This window comes from Musa acuminata, chromosome BXJ2-6, assembly GCF_036884655.1.
Source record: "Musa acuminata AAA Group cultivar baxijiao chromosome BXJ2-6, Cavendish_Baxijiao_AAA, whole genome shotgun sequence".
NCBI classification, from domain to species: domain Eukaryota; kingdom Viridiplantae; phylum Streptophyta; class Magnoliopsida; order Zingiberales; family Musaceae; genus Musa; species Musa acuminata.
The window spans coordinates 11682441-11695795 of record NC_088343.1 but is presented as its reverse complement, the minus strand read 5'-3'; the positions used below and the strand labels follow the sequence as shown (position 1 = coordinate 11695795).

Sequence of the window (13355 nt, the reverse complement as noted above, 5' to 3'; positions counted from 1 at the left end):
ATCAGCCTGCAAGACTTCGATCATCGGATCCTCAGAATCAAGGAAACTTAAACTAAAGATTAAGTGAAAGCTCAGTCAGATCAGAATTTTGACATCAGATCATTACAAGCCTGTCTCATGTTTAATCTCGATATCGAAAAGCCTGGAAGCTGGCCATTCAACATATGTAACAAAGCCTGCAATCATAGCATTATCATTCAGCATGCTTATGCTGTATCACAATCTTTCATATGACTTCCAACAGCTCATGGAAGTTCTACTACAAAATTCCAATATATGAAATGCTCCCAAGCTAAGAGGAAGATCTCAGCAAAGTCGATGAACATGTCAATCATATTCAGGTTTCACTAGAGGCTTGCAAGCGTGAGAAGCAGAGGAACTGGAACTCCTTTTCAGCAACCTCTTCTTCACAAGAGGGACCAGTGACTGGACGACGTCCGCCATTAAAGGCCTGTAATCAGCCTCAGGTTGCACACACATGGAAGCAATGGCAGCCACCTGAACAGCATCCTTCATAGAATAGTGACCTTCCAATGCTGGATCCAGTATCTGAGTTACTTTTTCTCGATCACTGAGACATGGCAGAGCCTGCGACAACCAAAAATATGAGTTATTAGATTTGCCTGAGAGCAAGTACAATCGTTGAGGGTAATCATATGCATTGAAAGCAGAAGCTAAAAGCATTAATTTTTTGCAGCCATATAGTATGTTACGACTTCAGGTAATTGGACTTTGTTAAGGACCAGAACATTTTCGGCAGAAACTAACCTAATAAATATATAGCTCGACTGTTTTCTAGATGGCTCTTGGTTTCCTTGGACATGATTGTGTCCTTCGACCCATGGTCGTCAACCGAAATAAGAACCTAAGAATGTGAATGTAGGATGCGTTGATCCTACAGGGCATATGTCACTGATTGTAAAATTACAGTGATGTTAAGTGGTCGGACATTATTGCGCCCTTCGACAGATTATCATCTAAAATAGAAACCTAAGGATGTGAATGTGGGATGCAACAATCCTATTGCACAGATATATATTTCTGTGCTAGACCATCATTTATCTATCAGAAAGCTCTATACCTACAAAATATCAATTATAAATAAAATAAATGTGCTTTGTTAAGCATTTCAGAACATTTCCAGATAAAATACTCACCCAGGTTACGAGTACACCTTCCCCTGGTGGCCTATTCATATCTACTGGGACTCTACCAGTCAGCAGTTCCAAGAGCACTACTCCATAGCTGTATACATCTGATTTAGTTGTCAATCTCCCGGACAATGCATATCTGGTAAAAGAATATATTAGGATGCCATATTAAAAAGAGCTAAGCCTTTTTCATGAACTGCATCACTGAAGCTAGAACTAGATCATGCAAGTTAGAAGAGATGAAGGCTTTGGCGGTACTCTGGAGCAACATATCCTTGTGTGCCTAAAACACGTGTGGAAACATGGCCTCCTGCTTTATCGGATCCAAGTTTTGCAAGTCCAAAATCTGAAACTTTGGCATGGAAGTAAATGTCCAACAAAATATTGCTGCTTTTGAAATCCCTATGGATGACAGGGGGGTTGACGTGCTCATGAAGGTACTGCAGACCTTTTGCAGCTTCAAGAGCTATTTGCATTCTCGCATCCCAGTCCAACTTTGAAATGCCACCGTAGGAACCTGTAGATTTGAATTAAGTCGATTCTTATGACCATTCATACAATGTTCTTGCTTCACAATAACTGTAATTTATGTATAAGGAAACAGATTCTGCTTAGGAAATGTTGCAATGCCAACATATTTCAATGACAAGCACCAAATGGTAAACAATTTAGAAAGCTACACTAGCTCAATTCTAGAATTCACCACAGGCTCTTACACCTTGGAGTTGATGATATGAACCAATGGCTCATAACCAAAAACCATGTTTCCACCTTTGATTCATCACTCCTCTTATAGATCTTATCATATATAATACATTTTCATGCAAAATATATAATAAATTGGTATCGGTTACTTTTCAGTGTCAAGGAGGTATTTTAGCTTTGACGTCACATAACAAAACAGCAAAATTACTATGTAGGAAAGTATGTCGATGACCATGATCTCAAGGACATGCAAGTAAAATGCATTAAATAATAAATGTAATAATAAGCTACAATCACTTGACGTCGACTAAGATTAACAATGGATTAAAGCAAATATAATATAGGAAATATGCAGAAGGAGAAGAAAAGGATTAGAAGATATTATGCAATGGCTCCATGGTGAAGTTGTTCTGAGTGACCTAGATGATTAGGTTCAAGTTATAGAAAGAACCTCTCCACTTGTAGGGCTCATGCTTTGGGCTGTCCTTATTAGAAGCAAAATATCAGAAAATGAATAATGTCATACAAAAAAGAATATTGCAGTACCAAAAGACATTTGCCCCAGATTCTTTAAGACAATTAATTCTTCATTCAAATCTCACTATTTTGGTTATTCAATTGTCCCTTGCCAAGACTTTTCCCAAGTATCACAATGACACCACAAATTCCCAACCAATACAAGAATATACAAAATAGGGTGCCTTTGTCTCTGCCGGAGGCGTTCGGATTACCACAATAACAACATATGACAATCAGTCTATGAGTTGATTTAACTGATGATGCTCCACTAGCACCAGATGTTATGATTCCTAGACATGTGAAACATTTGGTACTGTCATCCTTTGATCTGCATATTTAGGGATAAATTCTTCGCATATTGTCATTTAACATGATTTGAAACAATGGCTGCGGCAAAATCTTCAGATATATATTTTTGCCTTTGCTTTAGACTAGAAAAGATATGTGCTGAACTAAGACTAAACAAGCCATTTTGTCTTCATGTTTATAAACCTAAAACTTGGCCCTTCATTCGTAATATGCTACCAAGCTCCTACTGAGAAACGTGGAATCAAAGTTACCACAGGATATCGTACAAGGGTTCGTTTGAAGATTAGTATAGTTTTTCAGGATGGAATGTCATGTCTATTCTTTTAAGGGCCTCAAAGGCTATCAAAATCTAAACAAATTATGTTAATATTGCAAAGCAAAGAATTACTGATGAAAGCATATAGTCACGTAACTGATACGGATGCCATGATCAGACAGAATTCCAAGACTCAGGTAAAGCAATTTCATAAAGTTTGAAGGTACACAAACAAATCATGTCAATGCCAAATATACACAATCAGCATTGCTTAAATTTTCTTTTCATATATCTGTTTCTCAATCAAAGCTATATTCCTGTGTTAGAACATGGAAAGGTACACATATGTATAAGTACGAGCTACAATCAAGAGTATATTCTGCAAAACAAAAAATAATTCTAGAAGTAATTAGCTGACATTAAGAAACTACTACTTGAAGTGACACAATTTTCATCATGTCTTTCTACAACCACTTCATACTCTGAGCTAAGGAGGCCTGCATTTTCTTCATCATAATAGTTTGTTTTCTTGGAGTTAAATTATACCAATATGCAGTACCAGTATGCTTGACAGCATCAGCCATTAGCATATTACACCCCTTGATCTCCAAACTAAGAGCCTCTTCTCAAATGTAGTCTCAGGAAAATCCCAAAAAGAATACCTATCAAAGCAAGATCAAGAAGAACATAATCATACCTTTAGTAGGATACAGATGTTCCTGAAGACCCCCATTAGCCATGAACTCGTAGACCAGAAGCCGATGCCCGCCATCGGAGCAATGGCCGATCAATGTCAGCAGGTAGGGCGAGTGAAGGCGCGTCAGCAACTCCACCTGTCATTCCAAAACCCAATCTTTGTCGCCTCAAATGCCCTCCAAGAAATTTCAGTAAGGATGACAAACATGAAGATTAGGTGAAACAGTGGAGAGGACAGGAACCAACAAGAGACCTCCATCTTGAACTCATCCTCCCCTTGCTTCCCCGGTCGGTCCATCAGCTTGACGGCGACCTTCCGCCCATCGGGCAGCGCTCCCCTGTATACGGCCCCGAAGCTCCCGTGCCCCACCACACTGCGCTTCCCAAACCCGCCGGTCGCCGAATGGAGCTGCTTGTAGGTGAACACCTGCACCCCTCTCTCGCTCACCACCACCGGCGCCTCGTCGCTGCCGCTGCCGCCGCCTAAAGGTGCCGCCTTTTCCTTCTGTTCGCTCTTCCCTTCCTCTACAAAAGATAAAAGAACCCAACCACGGTGACGAATCACAACAACGGAAAGAAGAGGAAGCGAGAGGGGTGCTCACTGAGGGAATTGAGGTGCTTGGAGACTTTGTTGCTGATGTAGCAATAGTAGCTGAAGGCGACCAGGAGGGAAGCCAGCGAGAGAACAGCGAGGACAACGATCACCAAGAGAGCCACGCCTCCCTCTCTCCTGTACTCTTCCTCCATTTCTCCCTTGAAAGTAACAGTGCTCGATACTGATGCCGATGGAAGAGGAGGAGAGCACAAGTGAACTCCACTGTCCGAGTGGGTTGGGCACGGCTTCCTTCAGGAGACCGAGAGAAGACGACAAAGTCATAAAGAAAAGGAACAGGAAACACGAACAGCTTTCTGAACTGGAAACAGTGGGACGGAGATTGCAAAGCTAGTGCTGCACACCTTTGTTTTACTTTATGTTGCTTGTTTTGGTTTCTACTCGATCGTGTTGTTTTTTATCTGTTCTTCCTGCAGAGGATGCTTAAGACGCACACTTTGACTCGGGTTTGACTGCTCATCAACTTTTGGCGGCCATTAAATGTAACATACTAATGGATATCATTTCTTCAAATCAACGCTGAGATTAGCAATGAAATCAATGGATATCATTTCTTCCTTCACTCCTTTTGCTCAAAATCATGCACTTCACTCTCGCCATGGCCAGTTGAGCTGCGTGACAAAAGTACGAGCATCTGCCAGGACTGTGCCTCTGGTCACACCCATTGTTTACTTCTCCTGAGCGCGTCGTCGTCTCCGCCATTGCCTTGTCTGCTTCTTCTGTTCCACCGCCCTCGCTCTCCTCCTCGTCTCGTGAGTCGTGACAAGCAACATTTAGTTGTCGATACCGCAGCACCAGCACAGAATCGTACAAGAAAGCCGCGTTCGTAATTGCTGAACACATATCTATTTACGTGAATCATTTCGTCACGAAGTTACACTTTCTTTCGTTATTTCCAGCATTATACATCAGCATTAACACTGCAAATTAAAGTGTTCCGTATCAGTTCCCAATCTTTTTTGGACCACCCGGATTTCTTACCTGCTTTTTATCGGATGATGCAAGAGCGTTGGGTCTAACAATCCTATCACGAGGAAGGTATCTGTCGGGTCTTCACGAACCAGAGTAGAATATGGAAAGGCTGCAAGTGAATGCAACTTCTGTGCGGGATATGCTGCGTGGGTCTAATCTCAGCCGTGCGCCTGTTTTGGCCAGATCAACTTTCTGACGGTCAAGATTAAAAAGTTCCAACTTGCAAGGTATGCCGCGTGCATTTAATCTCAGCCGTCCGCTTGTTTTGGTCCGATCAGCTTTCTGACGGTCAAGATTAAAAATGTTCCAAGTCGCGAGTTCTGGCTCAGAACAGACGGCCAATGTTATTGGAAGACGAACGGGGCCCAGTCGATTTACTTTGCGAGCGGACCAAGCGAAGCGAGAGAACGGGAGGAGCCTAACCGCTTTTCATGTATCAAAACAAGACAGCGACTTTTACGGGTTTTTCTCGTCTCGCTCACAGCTAACTTTACTGTTCGATCCGCCCCCCAATCCCCCCTCTCTGTGTCTCTGGTGGTGATGGCGGAAGGGAAGCCCAAGAGCCCGTTCGGAGTCTGGAGCACCATCAAGCCCTTCATCAATGGAGGCGTCTCCGGCATGCTCGCTACCTGCGTCATCCAGCCCATCGATATGGTCAAGGTACGCCGCCGGCCTTCGCTACCACCTCTCTGATTTGATGTGCTGTTGTTACTATCCATCGAGATATGGCCATGTTTCGTTTTCTCTCTCGGTGCCAAATTGTGTTTCGTTAGGATCCAAAATCTTCTTTATTGGGTTTTCTGGATTCAAGGGAAATGCTGTTTTTCTTGCCGTTCTTGATGCTAAAAAGATGAATGTATTTATGAGATTTCACGATGATTTGTTGTTGGATCTGAGATCTGTGCTAGGTTAGTTTTGTTTGGGGTTCTGATGCGGTGGTTTGATGGAATTTTATGTGGATTGCAGGTGAGGATCCAGCTGGGGCAGGGATCAGCTGTCGAGGTTACGAAGAACATGCTTGCCAATGAAGGGTTTGGCTCCTTTTACAAGGTTCGCTTAGTGTGATTTGTTTCTAATTTTCTTTGCTTCCCTTCTCGATATACTCTGTGATTTCTGGTTGCTAAACGATCTGCAACATAATTAATCCTGATCTATAAATAAGTTCCATTGGTAACTTTGAATATCATGCAAGTTTATCTTCTTCCAGCTATGTTCCTTTTCTTTCTTTGTTTTTTCTTTTGATGTACAACTTTTCTATCTTTACCAGTTTGTCCAACGTTAAGATAGTTCTTTAACCTTGGGTGTTTGCAACAATTATCATAGTAATATCTCCAGAAATAAATTAATACATTTTAAACAGTGCACCACCATTCTTGGAGTTGTCTTTTTATGTTTTGGGTTTAATTTTTTATCGTTCTAATGTATCGTTCTGATACAGGGATTATCAGCTGGTTTACTAAGGCAAGCTACCTATACAACTGCACGATTGGGTTCCTTTAGGTAATTTAGTTTCCTCTTTCCTTGAAATTGCTTATTCATAGCATAGTTTTATATATATATATATATATATACTGGAGTTCTATTTGAGGATTTGATACTTGTTGGCCATGGCCTTTGAATCACATATACTTGACGTTTGCAAACGCAAACTACAGATTTGGTTGGGTGTAGAAAATAAGCTTAACTGGTTGCATGTGTTAGGTTTCTGGAATGCTCTCAATTGGCTAGTTGGAGATGCCTCAGGTTACTAGGCTAAAGATGAGTAAAAGGTGATTGCACCATGTTTGCCGGTATTCATGTTGTATCCATTATTTAGGTAGACTTATCTGGGTTCAATGTGGTTTCCAAGGCACATTAACAACAGTATTTTTGTCTTTTCTGATTGTTATTCCTCAGGCCTGATACTACATACTAATTCCCTGATAGATGGAGAACTGAGAAGTCTCTGTATAGCTCCTATCTTTAGAAACCTTATCTTTTTACTGGTTATAACTTGTCCGTCCGTGAAAGATAGAAACAGTCTTTTTAAATACTTAAAGATAAGATTGCATACATTGAGCCTCCTTGGACCTTACTTTAGCGGGAGCCTCCTGCACTGGGTATGCCTTTTAACTTATTCAGTGTTGCTATCAAAGATTTAATTTTTGAGTGACAACTCTGCACCAATTTTTTCTTGGACTGGCACAATTTTTAGGTACAGTTTATTCATAAAAAATCTAAAGAATTTAGACTTTGGTACTATGCAGTATGTGGTATACCAGTTAGCAGTCAGACCAATTAGGTGTTGTCAATATATCTGAACAGTTCTGTTGGTTCTTTAATTTATGTAGTGAATTGTTTTAGCTCAATTAAGTTGAATAACTTTTGCTGATAATCCTAATAATTATGAAACTTTTTTACAATATTAGTCACCTTTAAGATAAATCTGATGACTAAGTTTCCAACATATAATTGATTTTTGTTTTTTTTCCTTTGTTGTCTTACTTTTGTTGAAAAGGAAAATATTTCTAAAAAGACCTAAGATTAGATCCAAAAGCCTCTTGCTTTTACAGATAATTCGATGCTTCTAGTTAAATTTAACTTTTGAGGAAAATAATTAATTGGACAAATGAGATCTTGGGTAATTTTGTTCGGAGAACTTTTTGGTTATTAGTTGAGAATGCATGAGGCTATGTTACTGTGGTTGCATTATCAGTTTCTTTGAATAAGTGTCTTCTACCCGTCTAAGGAGTTGGGAAGTATACTCTTTTGATGAAGATTGAAGGTACTAAAACTTATGTGTTGCTGCCCTTGATTTACTGCCAAAATCTCTTTTACCTTGAAGATTAGTTAATGAATTCGTGTTAGAGGACCTAATTTTGCAGAGGTCTTATAACCAGCTATTATATATTCTGCTTCCAGTTTAAATAAAAATATATATACTTGATTACTAATGTAGCAAAGTCTTGCTTTGTGTTAAACTACAAAAAAGCTAATCCCTTTGTTTTTAGTCACATATTTACCCTTATTTCCTTTATCACTTTTTTTAGGGTGCTGACAAACAAAGCTGTCGAGGCTAATGATGGCAAACCACTGCCTTTGCTTCAGAAAGCTGCTATTGGTCTAACAGCTGGAGCAATTGGAGCATCTGTGGGAAGCCCAGCTGATCTAGCACTTATCAGGATGCAAGCCGATGCAACTTTACCTGCAGCACAACGACGAAACTACAAAAATGCATTTCATGCACTATATCGTATCATTGCTGATGAAGGGGTTCTGGCTCTATGGAAGGGTGCAGGTCCAACAGTAGTAAGGGCAATGTCATTAAATATGGGTATGCTTGCATCTTACGATCAGAGCGTTGAACTATTCAGGGATTCCCTTGGTTTCGGCGAAGTTAGCACTGTTCTTGGTAAGATGCAAAGCATTACTTCTTATCTGCTCTATTTTTCTAATATTAAGGGTTTTGCGAGTGATAGCCCTCCATGGCGCTTCGGACGACTGGTTTCTAGTATGGTGGATAAGTTCTGTGTGTCATGGTTTCCATTGGATTGAGTGATGCCTTGAGACGTTGACCTTTAGTATAACTTTTTTGCATTGTGAATCTATAGAAGTTGGTCTTTTAAAATTGTTTCTGCTAAAAAATATTTCAGGAGTTCTTGTCATATTATTGCTTTGACAGCATCTAAATTTTAGATATTGGTTACAGTTAACTAGCCTTTAAAGTTTCAGAGCAAGTGCCTGCCTTTTCTACCATAACATCAAGAACAATATGAGGTAGCTCCTAGAGGATGTGACCTTCAAAGCAGTCAAAATTATGTGGTGTCTTCTGGACTAAAATGGCTTTCTTTAGCTAAACAATTAATTGTATGGAAGAGGCTTGGATGTTACTAATGGTTGCTTACTATACTAAGCTTGCTTTTGATATGGCAATGCGCTTATACTTCTATGTTCTGCATCATATTCCTGAACATGTTTCTTTGACATTACTTCATGATAGATGAAAACTCTCATATTTTGTTTGTTTGTGGTAAGCTCAAATTTCCCGGGGAGTCTTGCTTCATTTTATATAGATGTGATAATATTCTTTTTAAATAGCAGTACTTTAATAGGTTGTATAAGTTGCAGATTTATCCTTTTTATCTATCTTTTCAGTAATTTTATTTTTCTGGTGTATCTTCTTTGCGTTTACTTTTAAAGTAGCATATGAATGATATTCGGCTCATGCATTCGATTGACAATTTTGAATACTGCAAAAAGGTAACTCTGGAGGGCAGCTCTATTGGACTTTCTATACCTCTGCCTATATAAGAAGTCCTGTTTCAAGTCTAATTTTTCTGTATTCTATTAATTATGAATTGAAAAATGTGGTTGCTCATGACCTTTGGCATTTTAACCCTTCCAGCAGAATTTAGTTAAAGCGGTGTCTGATTATATTTAAGAAAATCCCTTTAGAGTGGTTGCAGAATTAGGACTCTAAATACTGCCAGTGGAGATTGATTGGTTGCTAACCATGTCTTCGTTTACAGGGGCAAGCGCAGTTTCAGGGTTCTTTGCATCTGCTTGCAGTCTACCTTTTGATTATGTGAAAACACAAATACAGAAGATGCAACCTGATGCCAACGGGAAGTATCCTTACACTGGGTCTTTAGACTGTGCCGTGAAAACGTTGAAGTCTGGTGGCCCCCTCAAATTTTACACTGGATTTCCTGTCTACTGTGTGAGAATTGCTCCCCACGTCATGGTAAGGCCTCATCGTTTATAGTCAAAACACTTGTTGCTGCCGTCTTCTCGACGCAAAGAATCATCTGTTTGTTTGTCTCAGCCATGTTCTGCAGATGACGTGGATATTCTTGAATCAGATTCAGAAGGTTGAGAAGTCTTTGGGCCTATAGAATCCCACCTTATCGGATCGGTATAAGTTGTATCGTAATTGTTCTACAATAATTTCTCGATGATTGAACCTTTTTTTAGTAGGCTGGTTTTCGTATCATCAATCACAGCCTTCCATTTTTCTTCTTGATTCACATCATAAGGTGTAATAGCCCATTGTTGTTGTATGTACTTCATATTGGTCAAGATATGAATGATACTCATACAGCTGTTTTTGTTGGAATATCTGCTGAAAATGATTTGGATGGGTTATATTTTGTTAGACTCATATGTTCTTTCTGGCTCCACAGTCGAGGATGATGCCATTGTGACGTACGGAGGTGGCCGCCGCATCAGCTTCAGCGCCACGGGTTGAGCCCGAACGGGACGGACTGTCACCATCGCCGCTCTCATAAAATCTGGCCGGGGCCATCACGGTTCGACTCGATCCAATCATGTGGGAGGGTTTCTTATCAAGTCCGCGTGAGTTCCTGCGGGTGTTCCTCTCAGAGTGGCCCATATCAGCCTTGTAGCATCAACTGTTGCTGCCGTGACTTGCTTCTCCATTTCTAGCTTTTCCAGATTCCAAATGTCTGCTGCTCTTCGGAGGGAGTCACCTAACTGCGCCAATAATTTAAGAAGCTGAAGGCATGCCACAGGAGCAACGGTGGCCCCCCAAATACTAGAACAAGATTTAGAGTAAGTCCTCACTGCTTTTTCTTTTAACGCCACACCTTCATTATTTTTCTTCATCAAAGGCAAAAAGAGTGTGTTTATTAAGCTATTCTTTGACAAGATCCTACCTGCTCTGTCTTCTCAAGTAGGGGTGGCGAAGACAAGCCCTCTCCGGCGTGGAAATTGCGGAGGGCTGATTGTATCCCAGACGACTGAGGGAGTGCAGCCGTGGATTGTGTACAAACATGTCACGGTTCGCCATGATTCCCCAAACGTCATCGCTCCTGTGGTGCGAGGAAGTTGAGTATGTTCTTTTCGTGTTGCGTGTGACAACGTCGATGAGATACGAACATAGGTGGCGGGATGGTGACGCGAAGGAGATGGCATCGAGTTGGCAGAAATGGACGGATGATGAGGTGGACGGAGACGTATAGTATGTGAAAAATGAGTGAATAGAAATGTTGGGGAAGAAAGATGAGAAGGCACGAGGGAGAAGTCGAGATATATATTTTTTTCCAAAGAATGCCAATGTGGTCCATCGAGGGATATTCTTATTGTTGGCTTAGAAGAAAAGATGATGATTTTTGTAAAAAAAATTATGTTTTAGATATTTCTTAATAGGCATCCATATTTTATTTTTTAAAATAATATCTTTAGTGGTCTCTTGATAATTTTCTTATTTATTATAATATTTTTTTTTATCAAAAACACTATAAAATTTACTGAAAAATATTATAAATGAATCAAATAAAATCAAACATAATAGAAAACATTTGATATATTATAATTTAAAATAAATGTAAAAAATAAGTGATGAAAAATGTATGAAAAAAAAGACAAAGATATAAGGACAAAAACATGGAAGGAGATATTTTTATATAAAGAGTTGCCAATGTGATCAGCTAAGGGATATTTTTATTTTTAGCTTAGAAGATAAAGTGATTTTCATAGAAAAATATTTATATTTTAAATATTTCTCAATTGGTATCCATATAGTTTTTTAATAATACTCAAGTGGTCTTTATAATAGAAGTCTAAAATATCTTTAGTTCTCAATTGGTATCCATATTACTCAAGCTGTTTGTTAGAAGTTTGTTACATTGTTTTTACCACATAATAAAAATACTGTAAAACCTAATATTATAAATGAGTCAAATAAAATTAAAATATAAATCATTTGATATATTATATTATAATTTAAATAGGTATTTATAATAGTTTATGAACAACATCACTCAGTAAGAAATAAAAACTTGACTTGTTACAGTATTTTCGTTACCATAATAAAATATCATAAGCTTACTTAAGAATACCATAAATAATTTAAATGATTTTCTAATCTCAATCGGACTACTTAAGATTCTTTTCGGAGATTATTAGTGATGCTTGAAGATTCAATTTCTAAGATTAAAACAAGTCTTAAAATGATTATCATGCAATAATATTGGTTTAAGATTCAAGCTTTAACAAAATACAATAGGATATTGTTAGCAATGCTCAAATGTTATTTCTCCTAATCTTATGTAGAATGCATTTGTAAAACTCCAAAAAAATATATAAATGATAAATTCAACTATTTAAATCAAATTTTGGATTGGTATCAATCAAATTTTGATCAATACTAACCTGTATCGATTGATATAAGACAAGTTTTAACCGTATAGATTGATACATACTTTTTTGTCAATATCGTCATATTTTAGTATAGTGTTCGAAATAGATTAATCTACGTACCAATCGACTAGTTAATCGATATATGTTTCATATCATTTTTGGATGATATGTTAAACTTTTGCTCCTAATAAAATGAATGAGATGCTCGAGTTAGAAAATTCCTAGGTGGTGGGAAAGATTCTATAAGTTTATCTATATATTTAGAATCTTATTATTCATAACTTCCATTTTACTATTGATAACACTTACTATTGACAATTCTTATAATATATATATATATATATATATATTATTTTACTATTTATAGCTTCAATATTATTAAATTTATATATTTTTTATTAATCACAATCATTTATTTTATCCTCCCTACATATGCCACTTGTCAACATCACTCACCTCTATAATATTTATTGATGTTACTTGATATCGAGTGAGTTTGCTCATCGTATTCTCGATTTTATCATTCGAAGAGATAGTGATACGCAACGAAGAGAACGAACAATAGATGTGAGCGAGGAGGAGAAAAAAAAATGACAAAAGAAAACAAGAAACGTAGGAGTTTAAATAGCTTTAGTAGGTAGGAATGCTTGTCACAGGAAAAGGGTGATCGTGATAGATGCGACGACGATACTTTAGCTTGCGAAAGGTGCAAGATTATTTTTATCAAATTAATGAAAAAATACCCTCAAGTATAAATTAACTAAAACGACTGTCATTCGCTAAAAGTCCCAACACTGAAAACTTTTTAGGTAAAATATGTAAAATATTTTATTAATGATTTTATCGATACACACTCATTGTAGTCTACTCGTGGGAAAGATTCACGTGACAGAGTTCACACAACACGGGCGAAGACTTTGTTGTTGCGGTCACCGATCAATTTTACTTAGGCTTCACTTCGAGTACGCACCCCGAAATCTCCTTCGTTAAGCCT

General features: G+C 38.3%; 2 protein-coding genes across 3 annotated transcripts; one reads left to right on the top strand and one right to left on the bottom strand.

Annotated features, from left to right (window-relative positions):
* Window positions 1–37: 37 nt before the first annotated feature.
* On the bottom strand, window positions 38–4574 carry LOC135614853 (probable serine/threonine-protein kinase PBL7). The gene is made up of 6 exons (XM_065112668.1): window positions 4239–4574; window positions 3890–4161; window positions 3638–3773; window positions 1410–1668; window positions 1158–1290; window positions 38–588 (listed from the first exon to the last, which is right to left on the bottom strand). Exons 1-6 carry the CDS (start codon window positions 4381–4383, stop codon window positions 328–330), a joined length of 1206 nt encoding a protein of 401 aa, XP_064968740.1. The 5' UTR covers window positions 4384–4574; the 3' UTR covers window positions 38–327.
* Window positions 4575–5636: 1062 nt separating this feature from the next.
* LOC135614855 (mitochondrial dicarboxylate/tricarboxylate transporter DTC-like) lies at window positions 5637–11365 on the top strand. 2 transcript variants are annotated; one of them, XR_010487761.1, is made up of 8 exons: window positions 5637–5881; window positions 6188–6271; window positions 6660–6721; window positions 8251–8612; window positions 9730–9944; window positions 10039–10115; window positions 10384–10771; window positions 10897–11365. XR_010487761.1 is itself a non-coding variant. In XM_065112672.1 (6 exons), exons 1-6 carry the CDS (start codon window positions 5762–5764, stop codon window positions 10093–10095), a joined length of 900 nt encoding a protein of 299 aa, XP_064968744.1. In that variant the 5' UTR covers window positions 5638–5761; the 3' UTR covers window positions 10096–10316. The 2 variants fall into 2 exon arrangements, 1 of the variants encoding a protein (XP_064968744.1); XM_065112672.1 differs by lacking the exons at window positions 10384–10771; window positions 10897–11365 and having other exon boundaries at window positions 5638–5881; window positions 10039–10316.
* The last annotated feature ends 1990 nt before the right edge of the window (window positions 11366–13355 follow it).

What these genes read in the sequence shown, in the direction of transcription:
- LOC135614853 (XM_065112668.1), bottom strand. Translation starts at nt 4,383, where the DNA reads ATGGAGGAAGAGTACAGGAGAGAGGGAGGCGTGGCTCTCTTGGTGATC. An exon ending in CAAGCACCTCAATTCCCTCA is followed by an intron (nt 4,162 to 4,238) that starts GTGAGCACCCCT and finishes TATCTTTTGTAG; the next exon opens with AGGAAGGGAAGAGCGAACAG. An exon ending in CAAGGATATGTTGCTCCAGA is followed by an intron (nt 1,291 to 1,409) that starts GTACCGCCAAAG and finishes TTCTTTTACCAG; the next exon opens with ATATGCATTGTCCGGGAGAT.
- LOC135614855 (XM_065112672.1), top strand. Translation starts at nt 5,762, where the DNA reads ATGGCGGAAGGGAAGCCCAAGAGCCCGTTCGGAGTCTGGAGCACCATC. An exon ending in GCACGATTGGGTTCCTTTAG is followed by an intron (nt 6,722 to 8,250) that starts GTAATTTAGTTT and finishes CACTTTTTTTAG; the next exon opens with GGTGCTGACAAACAAAGCTG. An exon ending in CGAAGTTAGCACTGTTCTTG is followed by an intron (nt 8,613 to 9,729) that starts GTAAGATGCAAA and finishes CTTCGTTTACAG; the next exon opens with GGGCAAGCGCAGTTTCAGGG.